Source organism: Cavia porcellus, unplaced genomic scaffold, assembly GCF_034190915.1.
Source record: "Cavia porcellus strain 051 isolate PalLab524CR breed Dunkin Hartley unplaced genomic scaffold, mCavPor4.1 scaffold_32, whole genome shotgun sequence".
NCBI classification, from domain to species: domain Eukaryota; kingdom Metazoa; phylum Chordata; class Mammalia; order Rodentia; family Caviidae; genus Cavia; species Cavia porcellus.
The window spans coordinates 27,657,137-27,679,349 of NW_026947515.1; the positions used below are offsets into that span (position 1 = coordinate 27,657,137).

Here is a 22,213-nt window from a genome sequence, read left to right on the forward strand (position 1 = left end):
GCAGGAATGATGGATGGGTTTGTTTCATTTTGTTTGGCACTGGGGATTGAACTCACTACCTTGTGCTTATAATGCTGAGCTAAATCCCCAGCCCACAATGAGCATATTTGAAGTTGAAGGGAAGCATGGGGGGGGGTCATGGCAATGTGTTATGGCAAGGTGGGGTCTGCCCAAGGTGGGGTCTGCCCACAGGTGGATTCTGGTGATGGGTGTTAGGGTGGTGCCCATGGCCCATTCTCACAGACACTGAGATGCAAGTCTTCCTCCTCCCCTCTGTGCAGCTGCCAGGACTTCCAGCAGAGACTCCACACGGGAGCTCCCTTCCTGGGACTGTACGCTGCCATCTTCACAAACTCATTTCTCCTCAGCCTCTGAGTCCTTGTCTACTGTCATATGTGTGCATGTGCATGCGTGAATGACACTGGGGACCGAACCCAGGTCTGTAGCACTCAGCTACATCCCCAGCCCTTTCTTATTTCTTATTTTGAGATGGGGTCTCACCAAATTGCCCAGGTGGGCCTTGAACCTGGGATCTTTCTGCCTCAGGCTACCTGTAGTTCTGGGTTCACAAGTGTGAAAAGGAATTGTCATGTTTTCCAGAGGTCTCATCAGTCTGAAGCAGGCCTGTGTTCTGTGGCTGTACCCCACACCCTGTGGTTTCCATCCTGTGCCACCGCTTCTGTAGAGACCCCAGGCTGGGATGTTCACCTGCTACCACTTGTCTCTTCCCCAGCCCACAGCATCATGAGGACAGGGACACCCCTGATGTCCAGCATGGTGCAAAGCCAACAATACTCCCTGCATGAATGAGCAGACTGGGAAGCACAGCATGGTTTTAATGGCCTCAGAGCAGTGACAGCAGTGGACGGAGCAGCTGCAAGGGGACCTGGGACTCCCACAGTGATCTTCTCGCCTCCCCAACTGGAAGCCAGCCAGGCAGTGGGAGTACTGAGACCTCAGCACCCAGGGGAGCACTAAAAATTTTAGAATTTGAGGTGAGTGCTAGTCAAGGCCTTCTAATGATTTTTTTTAAGGTCACAGAGACCAGTGGAAGCAGGGAGACATCTGGTGGCCAGTGGCATGGAGGCCCCAGAGGGGAGCATCCCTAGCACAACGGCCCAGCCTCTGGGTGGCCCCATTTAGTCCAGGCTGGTCATGTTGCTCAGGTAGAAGGGCCGGATGGCCATGCGGAAGGTGCTGAAGAAGCCTGCAGTGCAGGGGAAAGTGGAAGTGCCCCTGGTGCTGTTGGTGCCCAGGGCACTGGGGATTGAGGTCTTCGAGCCTGGGAAGTCCAAGACATCCACCACGATGCCCCCTTTGCAGAGCATCAGGGCTCTGTTTTCGTAGCCGATGGTGGGCTCAAAGGAACCAGACCTGGTGAAGCCCAGGGCCGGGAGCTCGTCAGAGGAGCAGGAGAACCCATAGTTCCAGCAGCTCTGTACGGTAGGAAGGTAGGCAACCGTCCAAGAGACCAGCCTCGTCTTGAAGAGGAAGCTGGGGTGCTCTGGGGTCTGGAAGGAACGGTAGGGGCTGTTCATGTACCCATTTGAGAGGTTTTTCACATAATAGTAGGGGTAAGTTTGGGTCATATACTTCTTCCTTTGTTTTCTAGAACTCAGCTGCTGGTCCCAAGAACTGGCTGTCACCAAGGTGCTCCAGGTGTCTGAGGTATAAATTCGGGGCATGTAGGCGTCCTGGGTGATGTTCAGGCCCTGGTACCGGACCAGGAGCCACAGGGGCACTGTGTGGAACTCCAGGGCCTGCAGAATCTTTTTCTGGAACAGGGCCTCATGGTCCTGGTACAGGGACAGGTTGAACTGCAATTGGAAGAGCTCCTCGGGCAGCATCATGGGGAAGCGGACCTGCTCCAGCAAGACCTGGGCCTCCCTCTGGGAGATGCCCTGCTCCCTGCTCCAGGCATCCAGGGCCTGCAGCAGGCTCAGCTCACTGGGCACAGTCATGTCGCTCCTAAAGAGGAGCGCCTGGAGCAGGGCAGTGGGGATGCTCAGCCAGGCCTGGGACTGTGTCAGGGCCCCAAAGTTCCAGGCCAGGAACTGCACGCACCGCTCCTCCAGCAGGGCATCACCCGAGAGCTGTGCATAGGCATAGAGGTCCAGGGTTGTGCGGAAAGAGGGGTCCTGGGGCAGGAGAGTGGAGAAGAGGCTTCCGCAGTAATCCTGCAGCTGCACGGCCCTGTAGGCGGAAGCCAGCTTGTGCAAGCACTTGATAGACATCAAGGAGACCTCAATCCTCCGGGAGTAGAAGTACCTAAGGAGAGACAGGGGAATTAGTGCCTGCCTCAAAAGACAGACCACAGTTGTGCCCAGCTGCTACCGCTAAGGCTCAGTGATGCCCGGGACTGGGGTCTCTCCCAGCTTGTCTCTGAGGTGAATTCACATTCTGGACCCTGAATCTCCATTGTACAAAAGCAACTTGAGGGTGTTGGGCCATGGAACAGGGGTTGGCCAAGGATAACACCCACTGCCACCTCCTTCGCCAGTGACAGTCTCTCCTGCTCTGTCAGCTAGGCCTTGGGCACTGGCCTTCCTGCCCTGAAGTCACACCCTGGCTAGACCCGCTCAGTCCGCTGCTGGACACTTCTCTGCCCAGCACCTGTTCTGAGCCTTGGGATGTGGACAGCCTGACACTCATGCCTACTGCCCCTGCAACCGCAGCCCACATGGCCAGCCAGGCCCAGAGGCTCCCCAGCCTATCCCTGGCCCTTGCACGTAGGTGTCCTTGAGACAGATCTCAGCAGCCCTGCCATTGGTGTCCCAGGGGGCTTAGAGACAGAGAAGAGTGACTGTCTCCTCCTTGGGTGTGCCCACCTGACCACCCAAAAGCTGGGCTGCTCCTTGAGAAGGGCGCTGTGCCACGGGTTTGGGGCGCCAGCTCCCTGCTGCTGACCGTGTGAAGATGGTGGTGGCAAGAGGAAGGGATAACAAAAAAATGTTTGTCACCAGTTCTTAATGCTCAGCCAGAGCTGTCCTGGGCTGCAGGCAGCCACATCACAACATGGGAGGAGGGACAGCACCAGACTGTGCCTCCTGGCACCCCACCCATGGGCTCAGCCTCGAGCAGGGGATGTCTGTGTCCCCCGGGCAGGGGACGGGAATCAGAGTGAGTCTTCCGGCCTTGCCTGGATTCCTCAGGGCACTAAACACACCGAGAGGGAGGAAGAAGGTCCTGCAGGCCAAGAGCAGCTGGCAGAGGAGCAGCTTACTGCCAGGTCCCCTGGCTTGGCAGCCAGTGTGTGGGCACAGGGAGGGAAGGGTCCAGGGTGGTCTCCTAGGGCTTTGGGGCCTCCCTGCAGCATCTCCACCCACCTTGGGGGAGAGACAGAGGCAGGTGGGAGAGACCAAGTCAGAGCTAGGTAGCAGCCGGCCCCGGGCTGTGAACTGGGGGGCCAGCAGGCAGTGCAGGCCCCGCCTCCATCTCCAGCATGCTGGGGTCCGACCCACCCGGAGGGCTGCAGGCTGCCTCAGTGAGGGGCTTTTTATACCAGCCTGGAGAGAAACCATTCAAATCTGTTTTTAATTGCCAATACCGTTCCTTCTTAAATGTCACTTTCAGTTATATAAAGCTTTGGGTCATAAGATGAGAGAGAATCCTTTTTAATAAATTCAAGCTTTTTTAAAAGAGCTGCTTTCAAAATACAAGTCTCCAGGAAGCCTCTTTGGTGGGGAGACTGTGGAACCCCACACTCGTAGCCAGCAGGGGAAACTTGGGGTCCTACATTCCTTTTAGGGGACTTGGCAGAGCCCCCAGAGTGACACAAGCCACATGCAGAGGCCCAGAGACCAGTTCCCCATGAGAACGGTCACACGCCTCCACCTTCCCATGTGGGCAAGGGCAGTAAGGTCGGGGGTGAGGATGACTGTGACGATTATTTCTGGGTACTTAGACTTGCACATGGCATCCCTAAGACACTGAGGTGCGTGTGTGTGTGTGTGTGTGTGCATGTGCACGTGCATGTGCGTGAATCCTCAGTGTATGTGCCTTCCTGAGGGCTGGGTGTGGCTGAGTCCCAGCGCTGTTATTATCTCCGTTGATAGGCAGCAGCCAGACCTGTGGCCTTGGTGGGAGGAGGGCCAGAAACAAAGGTCCCTTCTGCCCTTGGTGCACACACACACACACACACACACACACACACACGCACGCACGCACGCATGCACACGCACATGAACACCCACACACCCACACATGCACTCCCTTCCTGTTCCCCAGACACCATACAAAGCAGCTCTGCCTCCTGCTGCCTCTCCATCCACGGCTGCTCAGACATGAGTGTCAGAAGAGTTTTGTTTGTTTGTTGCTGGGAGGTGAATCCAGGGCCTTTGCCCTGAGCTGCACTTCCTGCCCCCTTGTAATTTTTACTCTGAGACAGTGTTGCTCTTGAACTGCTGGCCTCAAATCCCTCCTGCCTCAGCCTCCCAGAGTGCAGGGATTACAGGCAAGTGCCACCCTTTTTGGCTCTCTTGAGATTTCTTATATTGTGTCTCATAAGGAATTAAAACATTTGTGTGCAGGTGAGTTTGGGTGGGAGTGCCCACGTGTGTCAGCACATGCATGTGTGTGAGAAGTGTGTAAACTGAAGTGAGGGCATGGCACACGTGTGAGTGAATGTTCAGATGTGAGAATGCTTCAGTGTGCAGGTGTGAGATGTGAAAGCATCTGTGAGAGTAAAGATATGTGTGTGTGTGGGAATAAGCATGTGTGCATATGTGTATGAGTGTGGAACACACAGGTATGTGAGAGAACACGTTTCTGTGTTTGTGTGTACACGTGCATAGCATGTGTTTATGTGTTCAAAACTGTGCTGCTGCATGGGAGAAGGGAGGAGGACACACGGGGCAGCTCAGGGCCCCAGGCCACTCACCTTAGAAAGTCCCTGGCCACAAACACACACTCGCTGTCCACACGCATGATGATGCTGCTGCCTGGCTTCTCCCACAGGGCCTCCGCCTCGGGGTTGGCACGCAGGATCACTGTGTGGGCGCAGAGGGCCAGTTCCTCCTGCCCCTGCCCCACCACCTGGATGGAGAGGTCGCAGCCCTGCTGGTTGTCGAAGATCAGGCCGAGGGCAGCGGAGAGCTCCCCAGAGAGGTCCAGTGTGTACTCGCCCCTGGTTTCTGCAAGGGGCAGTGGGAAAGTGTGCATGAGGCCCGGTGCTGCCATGGCTCGCTCTAGGACCTTGAGCCCCACTACCGTGCCCCGGGACCAGCCCCTTCCTTGGGAATAAGACTCAGGAAGGCGAGGGAGGGGCTGGACCTGACTCCCTCCGAGGCCTGGCAGGAGGTACAGTTGCTCTCCGGCCCACTGAACAAGAACGAATGGTGGCCCCTGGCCCTCTCTAGGCCCACACTGGCCCTCTACTCTCCTCCCACAGGGGAGAATATGGTGACCCCTAAGCTCAATTGATCAATCACTGCAAAGGGCACCCCTCTAAATCCAACTCTCGCCTGCAGATGGTCTGAGGATGCCTGAGGAGTTAGGGGTATATGCTCCTTCACGTTAGAGCCCGGGGAGCCGCAACAGCCTCCTGGGAGGAGAGGCCTAGAGGAATTATTATGAGAGATCCCAGGGTTTCCCCTTTTTCCTCACCCTGCAGACCTCCTGGGAACCAAACTCTGCAGGTCTGGTGTTTGCCCAGGTTGTGGTGAAGTGATCTTGACATTTAAACCAGGTTAGCCTGCCCCTGTCCCTCCTCACACTAACCCTCCAGACACTCCCAGCTCACCTCTCCAGTCCTCCTCCCCAAAGCCCTTCATCCCTCCTTGGGAGCCTGACTCCTCCTGCCCAGCCAGTACCCATGCTCCAGAGTTGCAAGATTCCACCCGCATCCCCAGCTGTCAGAGGCTCCAGCAGGGGTGGAGGAGGTGGGCTGGAGAACCCCAAGGTCAGGGAGCTGGTCCAGAAAGAAGGGAGGGAGGAAGAAATAACTCCAGAGCCACCCGTGGGGCTGGGACTTGGGCTGCTGGGAGCACAGGATGGAGCTGGGAGTTGAGCGGGGTGCACAACGGTGGCCTGTGCAGGTGGGGTGCCTGTGGGTTGGGGAGGTGCTCCTGAAACCCTGCAGTAGTGAGGTGGACAGGGCTCTGTGATTCCTCCTGGGAAGGAGGAGACCACTGGAGCTGATTGCACCTAGGGTGCTGGGGGACGGGCACAAGGGAGGGGCAGCCTGGAGCTCACCATTGGTACAGACCACACCCGCATCCTGGTCGTGCCTGCAGTTGCTCTTCCGCCAGCCCAGGGACCTGCAGCTGGCTAGTGAGGGCTCTGTCCCTGTGCACTGCACCTCATCCAGCATGATGGGGCCGGTCCCTGTGGGCACAGAAGAACTGATGCTGGGCCTCTGTGGGGGAAGAGGCCACTGCCCCGCCAAGGGGACACTGGTGCCCTGCAGTTCCTAGACGTCTTCCTCTTCCCTGGCCCCTGGGCAGCACTTGGCCTCTGCACCATTGCACCGGAAGCCTAGCCTCATTCCTACAAGTTAGGAATCAAGTTAGTGATTCCTACAAGTCATGACATCAAGTTAGTGTACGATAGTGTACCATAACCCAGGTGGCTGTCCCACCACTGAGCCCTTGTGTCCCTGGGCCACGCTCAGATGGCCATCCCAATGGAAGCCACTGCACAGAAAGCCAGTGGGCCCACAACTTGCACATCTGTGAAGCCCGACCCTGGTCAGTCTTGGGACCTCAGCTTTGGGGACAGGATGGCAGCCCCACCTGGCCCAAAGGTGGCTCTGCCCAGTGCCTCCGTGGCATTCACAAAGCCCAGAGCCCGGCACACGACGCTGGCATCGGCCAGGTTCCAGAGGTTGTCACACACCGTCCCCCACTGGCCTCCGTAGAAGATCTCCACACGGCCCTCGTTGGCCGTGTCACCGCCGGCCAGCCTCATGTCCCCATCTTGGGCACCTGCAGGAAAGCCAAGGTCAGTGGCAGGGGAACTGTGCTCTCCTGGCTGCAGTGATGTCCCCAGTGTTGGGAGACCTGCCGGGACTCAACTTTCACCACTCTGAAATCCCCTTCTGTTCACCAGGGGCTGCCCACTGAGAAGGGGAGATTTGCAGGGACCCCCACAGGGACCAAGTCATGATTCCTTGTCTGTGAGCTCCCCAGGCCTTTGCTCCACAAGAAAGCAGCCTCTGCACCCCAGAGCAAAGGCAGAGGGACCCTCAGAAAGAACAGAGTTAAGGGAGCTCCACAGTGACCCCTGCGAGGATTTGTGGTTCCAGGTTGCTGATCTTGGGGGCAGTAGGCCCAGGGACCCCTGGATACACAGTCAGGGTGTAGATTCCCCTCACCTTAAGATGGGGTATGGCCTGAGAAAGCCATCATAAATAGGAAATATCAAATGTGGGAGGAGTGTGGGATCCACACACGCTCAGGGACAGCCTGACTGCTCCGGGACCCAGGGAGGCCCCTGGGTGTGTCCCCCCACACCACAGCTGACCTGAGCAGCACATTGCCGCCCTTGCAGCACCGTGTGTGCCTGTCAGACCTCAGACCACTAGCCAGGGAAGGCTGAAATCACACGCCAAGTGGGGTTTCTATTAAACTTGTAGTTTTTGCGCACTGTAAAGTGAGAAAGTTTTAAGCAAAGAGCGTAACTGGGATCTCTGCTCACTCTTGTTCTGAGCTCAGCTCAGAAACGCCCGATCCCTGACTCTGCTGGGGCTGACAGGGCAGGAGCTGGGAGTCTGGATTCGGGGATTGTTAGTACTAAAAGCAGATGCACACCAAAACAGAACAAGGCTTCCGGGGCCCATGAAGGAAAGATAGCCAGGACCCTTGAAGTGTGACCAGTGACCTCATGGCAGTCCTAGCGGCTAGTTGGTTTGACTGGTGTCCTGCTGGGCCCCTGGGCCCACCAGTAGGAAAAGGAATTCCTTGGTGTTTTCTCCAGTGCCTGCATCTCACCTGGGCACAAGAGCCCTGATTCTCCCAGATCTATAAACCATCTTCACTTGGGGTGACTGGAACGCCACACAGAGAGAAGACCCAGCCAGTCCCTGGGACTCAGGTGACAGGCAGGACACTTCTGTGACCTCTACAAGTATTGGGTTACCCTGCACAGCGGAGCACAGCAGCCTCGCAGATTGGTACTTTGGGCATTTCCCAGAGGCTCTACTCACAGTGAGTCTTTGGGACTAGCAGCCACAGCCAGAGGAGCCACGGGACAGCCGAGGCCTTGCCTGGAAGCCCAAGCCTGTGATGGGGAGAAGGAAGAAAGGACGGAGTGAGATGCAGGAGTGGACGGCTCCGGGACCGAGCTGCTCTACCTCTCCGGCAGGGTCCCCAGGCAGCCAGGTCCAGGGCAAGGCCGTCTGGGAGGGTGATGAGGCGGGTATGGACAGAGAATGAGCCTGAGCCCAGAGGGTGTGCTGGGGTACGGGGTGTGCAGTGGAGGGGCCGGGGCAGGGCACGGGGCCCACCTGGAGGAGGCTGTGGAAAGGGCAAGCAACTGGCCACAGGGAGAGTCTTGGGAGTGGGGGAAGGAGAAAAGGATCCCCGGCTGACGTTCAGGCCTCTGTGCAGCTGGGTGGGTGGTGGCCATGGCTGTGACCCAGAACACCAAGGCCACAGGACCACCACTCAGGTCTTGGCCTTTGGTCTAGACTTCTCCCCTCTGTATACTTTTTTATCTTCATCTGCAGGACAGGGTACCTCCCTAACCCTTCTCAGGTCCTGGCTAGTGATAGACAGGGGAGGAGCTGGTGAGCCAGGGAGAAGAGGTGGAGTCAGGGGAGGAGCCGGGGAGCCAGGGAGAGCTAGTGGGGATGGGTTGTGTCTCTGGCTCTAGAAGATAACAGTGAGGCCCACTCCACTCCCGGGGGCCACCAGGCAGTGAACTGGTGGCCCTGGGGCTGGCTGTGGCCCCTTGCTGTCCAGAGGTGGTGGCAGCAGCATCCTCAGGGTCAGTTGGAAGTGCTCAATCGTGACTGTGCCACACCTCTGAGTGGAGTCTGTATTCGGTCTCTCATTCATGGAGACCCTGCAGGACATGTCACGCGCCTCCGGGCTCGCTATGACCCTTGAGAAATAATGGCTTGGCTGAGCGAGCTGAAGCCCAGAGACATTAGCCAGGTCCAGGTCACACTGTGTTTACTGCATGTCCTGGGAGGCCTATGCCCTGGGAAACCCCTGTTCTCTGGCATACTTAGTGGAGGTGCAGTCACCAGCAGCTGCCCCAGCACTTGCTATGGGGACCTTGCTGCCCTCTTGGTGGCAGCGGCTGTCCATTTCTGCCCCTGTGTGGAAAGCTGGGACAAAACTTCTGGACTGGCCCTTCGTGCAAGTTGGGAGAAGGGATGCTTCTTTCAGGTGAGCGCAGAACAGGCCTGGATAAGTAGACTGAGAGAGGGCTGGATTTTAACCAGCTTGGTGCCTTGGCTGGAATCTGTGCAGTGAAAAACTTGCCCACCTGTATGCAGAGGCCCTGCAGGTCTGGGAACAGCAAAGATGGTTCCGAGGCTCAAGAGCGGGGAATCACCCAGCTCCTAGTCTGGGTGCAAAGAGAGAAGCGGGGTGGGGGTGGGGGCCTCCATCATGCTGTGCAGAGAAGTGTGCCCGACTGGGAGCGAGAAGCAGGCGCCTACCTGCCCAAGGCAGCTGCTGAAAGCATCCTGGAGCCTCCCTGCATCTGCTGTGGGAACTCAGTGTGGATGAGTCCTCTGCAGAAGGGTCCTTCAGCCCAGACTGCCTTCCTTGTGTGGATGTGTTCAGATTGATTCCAGGAAAGGCCTCAAAATCAGACTGGTTTCACTTCTTAGAAATCACATGACCAAGGCCTTTTCTGGGGTTGGCTGATGATCAGACTACCAGGGCCCCCTACTGTTCCTGTCTACTGGGTATGCAGAGGCGGCAGCCAGAGTGGAGATAACTCCAGACTAGACAAATGCCCCCAGGCTGGTGTGGGGGTGCAGAGGGGAGGCAGCGCCAGCGGCAGATGTGCAGAAGTCCTAGGCCAGTTCCTGCATCGTGGGAGTGTAGCTGAGGACATGAATAAGAACCCCAGGCCCTTCCTGGCCTGGCGCCTGGGCTGGGTGACCACCCTGCCTGAAGCTCTCATCCTACTGATTGTGTACTGGGCCATGCCCCACGAGGGTGCATGGCACTGACCCTGGTTGGGGGAAAGGGGGTCTGAGTTCCAGAAGACTCTTCCAGGTGGATAGCTGGCAAGTGAGGCTGGGGGCCTGGACCCTCACAGAATGTCTACCTCCAGCCTGCTCTTGGCACACCAACTATGCCGCCCACAATCATCAACTGTCACAGTCCCAATGTCCCCCTGTGGCCCGGGCGGAGGCAGGGCAAGGTCTCACTAGTGAATGTTGATGGCTCTACTCAGCTCACACCCCCCAAGAAAGCTAGGGATTTTCTGGAGAGCACTGTCTTTAACTCTGGCTGTGGGGCTGGAGATTTAGCTCAGTGGCATAGCACCTGCCTTGCAAGCAGGCGGTCGTGAGTTCGATCCCTGGTACCGATAAAAAAAAAATATAACTCCTGGCTGTGTAGTGTCAGAGACTGAGGTTTCCCTGTCACCTGATGCCTGGCTGTCAGAGTCATGGCCACAGGGTGATTTCAGGAAGGGAAAGTGAGCCCAGTGGGCACATTAGAATTGAGGGAGAACTGTCCTGTGCAAAGGATGAGCCCTTGGGTGCTGCTGGCCTGGGCAGTATGGAATTGATGTCCTCTGTTGTGTCTGTCACCTGGTACCTCCAACCAGGGCTTCTCAACCTGCCTGGGAATTAGGGTCATTAGAAACAAACACCACTGCCCAGAGGGCCACAACTCAGGCCAGGATAGACATCAGCACTTTAAAAACCCTCAGATGGCTTCAACCTGAGGCCAGCACTGTGTCTGTGAAAGCTCAGACACCCCATGACTGTTTCCCCAAGAATGGGGTACCCTGTGCCCTCCCCTGGTCATCTCATTGTCTGGAGAAATGGTGTGGCTATCCAGGGAGCAACAGTGGGAACAGAGTGATGGTGCCCAGGGAGTGTTGGAGTCTCATCAGATCGGGGTCTCAGCACTGGCAGACACAGAAACCCCCACGGCATGACGCTCCGCAGTTATCTTCAGAGAAGTGAGTGCCAGGGAGGGCAGGAACACACGCAGGAGTGAGCAAGGCCTGCCTGGCCTATGGCTGCTAGCTTGCAGGGACCTTCAGAGTGCACCTCCTCATCTGATTTCATCAGAGAGTTTGAGGAGAATGGGCATTAGATCTTCTCTCGAGTTCTCACAGAATTTGGCAGTGAAGGATCTGGACCTTTTACAAAAGTTGGTAGGCTATGACTTCTTCAATTTCATTGCCTGGTATTGAATTATCTAAGGGAAAAGATTATTGTTTAGGGGGCTGGGGATTTAGCCCAGCAGCATAAGCATCTGCCTTGCAAGCAGGCGGTCGTGAGTTTGATCCCCGGTACCGATAAAAAGTTTGAAAAAAAAAAAAAAAGAGTATTGTTACTTTCTACATGTTTGCATAATTCCTGCTGTTTCTTTTGCCATTGATGTCTAGTTTCACTGCACGGTATAACTGCAGTTCCTTTGCATTTATTTAAGCTGGCTTTATGAACTGGCAATTGGTCTGTTTTGGAGGAAGTCCCTGTTGTTGCTGAATGGCATACTCTGTAGATATCCTTCAAGTTCGTTTATTCAAAAGCTTCATTTATTCAACTCTATGTATTTTTTGTCTAGTCAATCTGTTTATTGGTGACAGAGGCAATGAAGTCCCTCATAATTGCTCCTATCTGATGTTTTATGTTCAGTAGCAGTTGTTTAGTGAAGATGGGTGTGCTGGTGTATATATAATTGTTACCTTCCTGTGTAATTACTCCTGTAACCAATATGTAGTGACCTTCTTTGACTCTTCTGATCAATTTTGGCTTGGAATTCACGTTGTCTGAAATTAGGATAGTTACTCCTGCTTTTTTCTGGGTTCCTGTTGCATGGAATATTGTTTTCCATCCTTTGATTTTTAATGGGTGAATCTTTTTTAAAATTATACTACATATCACTAGGTTTTGTTTCTTGCTCCATTTTGCCACTCTGTGTCTTTGGACTCAGGCATTGAGACCATTTACACTGACAGTTATTACTGAAAGGCACTGACCTATCCCTGTGACCCCACTGCTTTCTGTTGCTAATTTCTTGTTTTCTTTTTCTTTCTTTCTGCTTAACTGCTCATCCTACCTGGTATATTCATTCTATTAGACTTTTTTGGCATTGTTGATTTCATTGTTCCTTTAAAGGACATGCATGAGAATTTTTGGAGTGCTGTTTGGTGGTCCTGAATTTCTTGAGGTGCTCTTTGTCATGGAAATACCTTATTTCTGTATCACTTTTGAGACAAAGTTTTGCAGGACAAGGGTCTGTTTGGAAGTTATCTTTCAGGGCTTGAAACACTTTGTTTTCCTGATCTTTTTTATTCAAATCCATTTTATTCAATGATAAAAAGAAAGAAAAAGATGAAGAAAAAACTATCACAAAATTTGAAAACACATCAATCAGGAGGCAACAACGGTACATACATTGCATACTGTCACCCCCAAATCATTCACCCAGAGCACAAGACATCTGCATTCAGTTGTCTGAACAAGACCAGCACAAATCTTTCTCTTCAGCAAACTCAGAGAAATCAGTGGTATAACTACCTTAACTATTTATTTATATATCTATACATATATTTTTTCTTTCAGCCTGTCACACTAATGAAACAATACAGTGTTTACACGTGTCTTATTTATTTGACTAATGAGTATGTTCTTTCTATGTTCTCCATAGTAATCCTTTGTCTGAGGAAGAGCTGGCAAACATTTTCTCCCACGTTGTGGGCTGTCTCTTCACTCTGGTGGTGGTTTATTTTGCTCTGCAAAAACTTTTTAGTAGGGTGAGATCCCAGTTGTTGATTCTTTGTGATAGCTTCTATGCAATTGGGGTTTTGTTTATAAAGTCTTTGCCTACAATGGTATCTTTGAGTTTTTTTTTTTTTTTTTTTTTTTTTATCGGTACTAGGGATCAAACTCATGACCGCCTGCTTGCAAGGCAGGTGCTTATGCCGCTGAGCTAAATCCCCAGCAGTATCTTTGAGTTTTACCTACTCTGTCTTCCAACCAATTTAATATTTGTTTTAATCTTAAGATCTCTGATTCATTCTGATTTTACCTTGTACATGGTGAAAGATATGGGTCCAGTTTTAATCTTCAGCATGTGTGGAGCCAGTTTTTCCAGCACCATTTATTAAAGAGGCTGTCTTTCTTCCAGTGAATGTGTGTTTGGCACCATTGTCAAAGATAAGGTAGCTGAGTATGTCTGGAGTTATTTCTGCATCTTCTAATCTATTACAGTGATCTTTGAGTCTGTTTTTTTCGCCAGTAGCACAGGTTTTATCATAGTAGCTTTATAGTATAATTTCAAGTCAGGGATTGTGATGCCCCCTGTCCTGTCTTTGTTGTCCAGGATTGTCTTTGGTATTCTAGTCTCTTCTGGTTTTAGATGAATTTTAGGATTTTTTTCTCTAATCCTGTGAGATATGCTGTTGGAATTTTGACTGGGATTGCATTGAATCTGTATAACAGTGTTGGCAGTACGGCCATTGTCACTATATTGGTTTTTCCTACCCAAGAGCACGGGATATCTCCCCATTTTCTAATATCCTCTTCACTCGTTTTTCAGAGTACTGTAGCTTTCAATGTAGAGGCCTTTTACCTCCTTTGTTAGATTGATTCCTGGGTATTTCACTTTCTCGGACGCTACTGTGAAAGGTATCGTTTCCCTGATTTCTCCCTCAGTGAGTTTGTTATTCATGTACAGGAATGCTACTGATTTTTGAGCACTGATTTTTTAACCAGCTACATTTCTGAATTTGCTTATTAAATCTAGAAGTCTTTTGGTGCAGTTTTTGGGCTCTTCTAAATTGATTATCATGTCATCTGCAAATAATGATAGTTTAACTTTTTCCTGTGTTTATTCCTTTAATTTTTTCCTCTTGTCTAATTGCTTCAGCTAAAGTTTCTAGTCCTATGTTGAATAAGAGTAGAGACAGTGGACAGCCTTGTCTTGTTCCTGATTTTATTTTATTTTATTTTATTTTTTTTTTGGTACTGGGGATTGAACTCACAATCTCATACTTGCCAGGCAGCTGCTTGTGCCGCTGTGCTAAATCCCCAGACTCTTGTTCCTGATTTTAGAGTAAAAGCTTTCAGTTTTTGCTCCTTTAGTATGATGTTGGCTGTTGGAGATGGCTTTTATCAGATTGAGATAAAGACCATCTATTCCAATTTTCTACAGGGTTTTTATCGTGAATGGCTGCTGGACTTGGTCAAAACTTTTTCCTGCATCCACTGAGACAATCATACAATTTTTGTCCTTGGCTCTGTTAATATTGTGTATTATATTTAAGAATTTATGTATGTTGAACCATCCCTGCATCCCTGGAACAAATCCCACTTGACCATGGTGTACAATCTTCTTGATAATTTGCTGTATTCTGTTTGCCAGTATCTTATCTTACTGAGGACTTTCGCATTTATGTTCATTAGGGAGATTGCTCTGTAATTCTCTTTCTTATTAGGTCCTTCTCTGGTTTTGGAATCAGAGTAATGCTTGCTTCCAGAAATAAATTTGGAAGTATTGTTACCCTTCCTATTTCATTAAGAGTTTGAGAAGTAGTTGTGTTAGCTCTTCACTAAATTTCTTGTAGAATTCAGCAGTGAATCCATCAGGAAATGGGTTTTTCTTTGTTGATAGGTTTTTAATTTCATCTTCAATTTCATTTATTGATATTGGGCCATTTAGGATTTTTATATTTTTTGATTCAGCTTTGGTAATTCATACATATCTAGGAATCTGTCTATTTCTTCTGTATTTTCCATCTTATTAGAATGCAAATTTTCAAAGTAGGTACAGATGGTTTTCTGGATTTCGGCAATCTTTTGTGATTTCATCCTTTTTACTCCTAATTGTGTGGATTTGGGTCTTTTCTTTTCTTTCCTTTTTTTTTTTTTTTTTTTGATAAGGTTGGCTAAGGGTTTGTCAATTTTACTTAATCTTTCTTTTTTTTTTTGTCTTTTTTGTTTTTATCGGTACCGGGGATCGAACTCACGACTGCCTGCTTGCAAGGCAGGCGCTTATGCCGCTGAGCTAAATCTCCAGCCCCTACTTAATCTTTCAAAGAACCAACTCTTCAACTCATTGATTCTTTGTATTATTTTTTTTAGTCTCCAGTGTGTTAATCTCTTTTTTTTTTTTCTTTTTTATCAGTACTGGAGATCGAACTCACGACCACACACTTGCAAGGCAGGCGCTTATGCCACTGAGCTAAATCCCGAGCTCCTAGTGTGTTAATTTCTGCTCTGATCTTTATAATTTCCTCCCTCTTATAAGCTTTTAGTTTAGCCTGCACTTTTTTTTCTACAAGTTTGAGGCTTAACATTAAATGTGCTTAAATGTGTTTAAATGTGCTTGCTCTGTTTTTCTGATATGGGTATTTACTGCTATAAATTTCCCTTTTTTTTTTTCTTTTTTTCTTTTGGTACAGGGGATTGAACTCACGACCTCGTGTTTGCCAAGAAGGCGCTTACACTGCTGAGTTAAACCTCTGGACCCTAAATTTCACTCTTAAGGCTGCTTTCATTGTGTCCCATAAGTTCCAGTAGGTTGTATTGTCATTGTCATTCAACTGCAAAAGCTGTCTAATTTCTTCTTTAATTTCATCTGTGCCCCATTGGTTGTTCAGTAGGGCGCTATTCAATTTCCATGTGTGAATGAAGTTCTTGTGGTTTCCTTTGGCATGGATTTCCAATTTCATTGTACTGTGGTCTGATAGTATACATAGGATAATTTCAGTTCCTTTGCATTTACTTAAGCATGTTCTATGAGTCAATGTATGGTCTGTTTTGGAGAATGTCCCATGTGCAGCTGAGAAGAATGTGTGTTCTGATATTGTGGGTGGAACACTCTACAGACAAGTACTAGGTCCATTTGCTCAAAAGCTTGATTTAGGTCAGATTTGATATTTCATTATTGAGTTTTTTGTCTAGTTGTTCTGTCTTTTTGTGACAGTATCTTTTGTGGAGTATTGAGGTCTCCCAATACCATTATATTAGGGCTTATTTGATTTTTTAAGGCCGTTAGTAATTATTTTATGTAGTTGGTGCACTGGTATTTGTTGCATATATATTTATGATTGTTATCTCTTCCTCTTGGATTGTCCCCTTTATGAGGATGTAGGGACCTTCTTTATCTCATAATCAGTCTTGGCTTGAAATTCACTTTGTCTGCCAACAGAATGGCTACCCCTGCTTTTTTCTGGGTTCCTATCACACAGAGTATTGTTTTCCATCCTTTGACTTTCATTCTGTGAATTCACACTGCAGATCCTTCCTGCGCCTGCCGGGGACCCACCTCCTTCCTTCTCTCCCTCACGCTGCTGTCATCCGATGTCTGGGTGACAGACATCTCTGACAGTCTGGTGACTCTCAGAGAGGCTGTTTTCTCTGCTTACTGCTCTGCCAACTTCCTGGAAGTCAGCTTTCCTGATCTTTTAAGATTGTGTTGAAAACTCTGCTCTGGTTTTAGTGGTTTATCTTTATCAGTGATCCATCTTTTTCTCTAACCACTGTTAAGATTCTGTCCCGGTGTTGGATTTCGGGCATTTGGACTATTATGTGATGTGGGGTGGTTCTATTTTGATGTAGCTATTTGAGGTTCTGTGTGCATCACTTATCTGTGTGTTTATTTCTTTCCCTGTATTTCAGATGTTTTCTGCTACTATTTGCATAAAAGGGGCTTTTATGCCATTTGTACTGTCTTGGGGTTTTGTCACTTATTCCAATTGGTCTTCTTTGTGTAACCTAGCAGTTATTAGATCTATTTTCATGTTTTCTTGCAGTTTTGAAGCTATGTCTGAGCAACTGGTCTTTGAAAGTATCCCTGTCTTCTAATTCTGATATTCTGTTCTCACACTGGTGGCTTCTGCTGCCTGTACTTTTAATATAATTTTTAATCTCTTGGATTTCTGTTTGAAACCTTTTCATAGGATCTAATTCTTTGCCGAACTGGTTGTTCATATTTTATATCATTTTGTTTAGCTCAGCTAGCCTTTTACTAGTGCCTTCTTCAAGGTCTCTGATCATTTTGTTTAATACGGTAAACTTTGGATTGCGAGTAACTTGTTCTGCGAGTGTTCCACAAGGTGAGCAAATATTTCTAATGAAATTTAACTTGATAAATGAACGACATCTTGAAATATTAGTAGTAAGTGATGCTGAACATCAGATGCTCAAAACTGAGCTACTGGTTCTTCTCTTTCCTTGCTGTGGGATTGTGAGTGACCCTCTCCTAACAACAAGAGGTTCTAGAGGAGATCTTGTCTGCAGAGGAGGCAGAGAAAAAGGCAGTGAGATTAGGGAGATGTGTAAAACATGGGAAACTGCAAAAATTAGAAAAGAACCACTGAGCAAGGCTCTAGCAGTGCGAGTGATGAATCTGGTTAGGGACAAGGTAGTTCATATATCTATGAAATCCTCAGGAACAAGTGTCATTGGATAGGGTCCTTATTGAAGCTGCATGAAGACAAAAAGATTCCATTGAGCCACGAGATAGCTGTGATTCTGTTACTGATGGTGAAAATCGTCCTAATAATAGCCTTCCTCTCTCGTATCCCTCACACAAGCCAGGAAGGTTTTCAAAGGTAAGTGTAGATTATTTCTCTTAATATTTTGTGTCTTCTTTATTTTTATTATATTATAGTTTGTAAACATTGTTATATGAATATTTTTGGGTTTTAGAACAAACCATCTTGAGTTTCTAGTATTTCTTTTTTTTTTTTTAATTTTTATTTAAGGAGAAAAAAAAAGAAAGAAAAAAAAACAGTGAAGGGGTACAAGTTATACAGATTTACAGAATAAAAAAATGCGCAGTAGGAAATTACTAGTTAATGAATTACATATTGCCATCTTAGAAATAATTGTTCAAGTCACAAAATTAAAGCTTGTAGAGTGGACATTCCACCAATGATACTGCAAACAGTTCTGTTCAATGATCCAATAAAACTCTGTGATATCATTTTCTATCTTATACTTTTAAATATACATGCAGTTATATAGTTTAGAGCACTTTCTTTTCCTCTCTTTTGTACAGTGACTATTACACATTTTGGGTTTCATTGCTCCCACGGTTCTTGTTGCTTTTTTGGAAGAGAGTAAAACCAAATGTGACATAACAGAACAGAATCGGTCAAGTCAAAAGGGTGGACATAATAGATAATATAAAAACATAATACAAGGTGATCAACAATGGTTACCCTAATGCCTCCCGCTATTTCTAATAGAATTGCCTATATCATTAGTTGTAATACAATTGAACAAAACCGTAAAGAATAAAACCGACAAAACCAAAACATTGGAGACATTGTAGGTCTTCAAAAGTAGATAAAAGTCAACGAGAATGGGCGTTATAATGAATCTCATTATCTTCTCAGCTGATGCCTAAACTTTCGAACCTGATACTATCCAGCAAAACAGAATATAGGAACCTCAGTCAAAAGCAAGATGGTGAGAGTAATACAGGGCTTCAAATCGAGATAATAGAAAGTCAAAGTGGGTTACTATATTATATCCTGCTATATTTTTCCCTGTAATTAAATGGGTAAAAATAAAAAAGTAAATAATGGAGTGGAGATTGAGAAAAAAAGAGGGCATAACAGCGAAACAGGGCAGATCAAAACATAACCATTTAAGCAGAATAGTGTTTCACCACCAGCTAATCCTGACCCAAAAATAGTTACCATATTGACTCCCTCCCCGAAGTCCTTGAGTACAACTTCATATACTGTAGCATTAAGTATATCAAAACAATGTAAATCCATTTAAGAGAATAACAGCATTATAGAGTATTTAGAATCGACTAACAGAAAATGAACAATGGTCTCTGTATAATCTTCTTGGCTTTAAAAGGTTTTTTCTTATACTATCGTACATAGTAAAATCCAATAAGATACAACCTGTTTAGACCATTGGAGACAGAAGAACAAAAGCTAGATGAGACTTCAAAACAAGATGGTACTAAATCAGCATTACCTATTAAGATGTCATTTTCTCCAAAAAAAAGCTGTTCCTATCATCCAATCTTCTCTGTCTCATTTCTGTTGAGCTCTTTTTCTGTCAGTAGCTGTCAGTTTGTCTTCTTCGTTTTGGTCTCTGCTCTATTCGTTGTGGCCTCCCCGCCCCTATTTCTGGGTTCTTTGTATTTTTCTTTTTTTAGAATATCCTGCAATACTTTCTGTAGGGTTGGATTGGTGGTTGCAAATTCCCCCAGTTCCTCTTTATCTTGGAAGCACCTCGTTTTTCCATCAATTTCCAGGGACAGTTGTGCAGGATATCTCAATCTTGGCTGTAGATTATTATCTTTCAAAGCTTGAATTATTTCTCCCCATGCTCTTCGTGATTTGATGGTTTGTGAAGAGAAATCTGCTGTAATTTTGATGGGTCTTCCCTTGTAAGTGATCTGTTTCTTGTCTCTTACAGCTTTTAATATTCTGTTCTTGTATTGAATTTCTGGAATTTTTATTATTATATGCCTGGGTGTTTCTCTGTTAGGGTTGTAGGTAGCTGGGGTCCTGTATGCCTCATACATTTGAGTATCTTTACCTTTTGCTAAATTAGGAAAATTCTCCTGGATTATTTCTGTGAGTAGCTTTTGTAGTTCACTTGTTTGTGTCCCTACTTCTTCTTTTATGTTCTTAATCCTTAAGTTATGGCTCCTCTTATCATCTTCTTGTCTTTGTATTATTGCTGTGTGTTTCTTTGTTATTTTTAAGAAGTTTTTCATTTCATTCTCCCATGTTTCAAGTCTGCCCTCCAATTCAGATAGTCTGTCCTTAGTTTCTTTCAAGCTGTTATGCCAGTCTTGGGTATACTTCTTGATTTCTTGATAGTCCCTTTGCACCTGCTTCACATACTCAATGCTTTCTCTGTTTTCTCCATCAAGCAATTCTCCCCTCTTTTTCTGTTCTTCCACTCCACCATCTGCTTTTTCCTGGGTGGTGCTTAGCATTTCTCTAACTATTCTGCATACTTCTAGCTTCAGGTCATTGATAACTTCATTCCTGAATTGGTCTATGAGGCTCTCTAAATGGCGCTTAATGTATATTGGTACAGTGTCCACTATTGCCTGATTCTCAGGATTGGGGGTCGAGGAGCCTTTTTTGTTGCTTCCCTTCCCCATATTTTCTGTTCCTTATAAAATGTAATCTTACACAGGAGGCCCGGCTTCCCTGCCTGTCAGCTACAGCTTGATCGAATTGCGCTGGCTAGTTGTTCCAGCTCACCGCTGCGCCCCAGGGAGTTGCGGAGGAGGCAGCCTACGCGGAAGTCGGTCGCTCCTCCGGGCCACCGTCAGGCTCTGGGATCTGGGCTAGGCCAGCCTAGGGAGTCCGCGAGCAGCGTCCCTCCGGCCAGGCACCTTTCACCAATCCCGTCCGAGAGGGAAATGCGCGGCTGCAGTTGCCACCGCGCCCTGCTCTTACAGGACTGCCCGCGCCCAGAAAATCCTCCGCTGGAGTCAGACTGCGGTAGGGAGTCAGTTCCTCGCTCACCTCACCACCAGTCAGCCTTCCTTCCTGCCCGTCGCGTTTCCGAGACCGTTCCCAGACGCCCGTTCCCAGAGCTCGGGGGTCGCGTCTCTCCTTGCCGAGCCGCTGTGGAGGCAGCCGGCCGGGCGGCGGGAAATCCAAGCCGCGGTTTCCAATGGCGCGGAGTCGAGCCTCCACACCGAGATTTTTCTGTTCCTATTTCAGCGCCAGGACTGTATTCCAAGTTGGATTCTCTCAGCCCAGTTCGTTCCTGAGTCAGCAGAGCATATCTCCACTGGTTCGTATCTCCCTAGTCCGCATCATTCCTGGCCTCTGAGCCGAGCCCTCAGAGAGCGTTCAGTAGTCGCTGTTGTCTGTCCGCCATGTTCTCCAGACAAGAAGCGAGTTTCTAGTATTTCTTATGGGAAATTCACTTTGATGTACAAGTGTTTTGGATGACATGCATGTTTCTGGAACAAATTATGATCACAAACCTAGGTTTTACTGTCCTTCCATTGTCTGCCTAGTTGTATTTTCTATAATCTCACCAAGTCCCTCACAGGTCCGGCTTTTAGTCTCTTCTCTTCTCCTTTTGAATAACTCAGTGGTGCGCTGTGCTTTCTGCCCCTTTGAGGCCCTTAGGGACTCTGGAGGAACTGGGAGTTTTGAGGAGCATTTTGTAGCCTTGTCTTCTCTTGTTTCCATTGTTTTCTGTATATTCATTTGTGGGGTTTTTTTTGTGGTTAGGTTTTCAGGCACTTACAGCAAGAAGAGCTTGTGGGCAGTAGGGGGATGTCTCTATTTAGTCTGCTGTTCAGTGATGCACTCTGGGGAGGGGAACTATGGTCCTTTGCTTCTGTTCTGAGCTCCAACCACTTCTGTGAATTTGGGAGGGGAGGATGCAGAGCAGTTAGCCCAACTCCTAGTTCTCCGGAACAGACCCTGGTATAGGACTGTCGCTGTCACCAAGGTTAGCAATGGTTATGCGACCCTGGCAATATCAAGCAAATCAGCAATAATAATATCACCAGAATAATCACTAATATACCACTTTTAACCACAGAAGTTTGCAATTGTACATGCTAAGACAACCAAGATGTTGACATATAGCAAATATGTACTAGATAAGAATTCATCAACAGTAATAGAGGTAACTGACTAGCTGAAGATTAGTAAGACTTGTTATATTATTCAAAATACGCAACAGGACCTCAATTCATTAATTTAATTTGTTCCGTGATTCTGGAAAAGACATTCATGTTCATCACCCAATGCAGAGTTTGAAAACAAAAACAAAATTCTGCCAGATGTTTCTGTTTGTAAGCCAAATTGTTCACAAAAGCATTCATGAACCGAGGTATCACGGTAGAGGGTTGGTAACAAGAGTATACAAAGGAAAAATTCAAAAAAATTAAACAATGGGAGATGAGAAGGAAGAGAGAGAAGTGAGACAATGGATCCTAGTGAGCAGAAGCTTATTTATAGAATTAGACAATGATAAAAAAATCAAGTAAAACCAAATAAGAGATAGAAAAGGAAAAAGGAAGGAAAGAAGATAAATGATATGGAAAATAAAAGCAAGAAAAAGTTAAAAGGAAAAAAAGAGAAGTAACAAGGAAGGAAGACAAATTCT

The 22,213-nt window shown here is 47.9% G+C and overlaps 2 protein-coding genes across 3 annotated transcripts; one reads left to right on the forward strand and one right to left on the reverse strand.

The window, feature by feature from the left end:
- Positions 1-816: 816 nt before the first annotated feature.
- Lgals3bp (galectin 3 binding protein) lies at positions 817-9,810 on the reverse strand. The gene is made up of 6 exons (XM_003464883.5): positions 9,608-9,810; positions 8,144-8,217; positions 6,732-6,923; positions 6,193-6,324; positions 4,880-5,132; positions 817-2,268 (listed from the first exon to the last, which is right to left on the reverse strand). The coding sequence occupies exons 1-6, from the start codon at positions 9,649-9,651 to the stop codon at positions 1,140-1,142; spliced, it is 1,824 nt and encodes a 607-aa protein (XP_003464931.2). The 5' UTR covers positions 9,652-9,810; the 3' UTR covers positions 817-1,139.
- LOC134474414 (uncharacterized) lies at positions 8,779-21,065 on the forward strand. Of its 2 annotated transcripts, XM_063242364.1 has the most exons (3): positions 8,779-9,332; positions 20,270-20,580; positions 20,806-21,065. In XM_063242364.1, the coding sequence occupies exons 1-3, from the start codon at positions 9,121-9,123 to the stop codon at positions 20,853-20,855; spliced, it is 573 nt and encodes a 190-aa protein (XP_063098434.1). In that variant the 5' UTR covers positions 8,779-9,120; the 3' UTR covers positions 20,856-21,065. The 2 variants fall into 2 exon arrangements, with proteins under 2 accessions (XP_063098434.1, XP_063098433.1); XM_063242363.1 differs by having other exon boundaries at positions 20,270-21,065.
- The last annotated feature ends 1,148 nt before the right edge of the window (positions 21,066-22,213 follow it).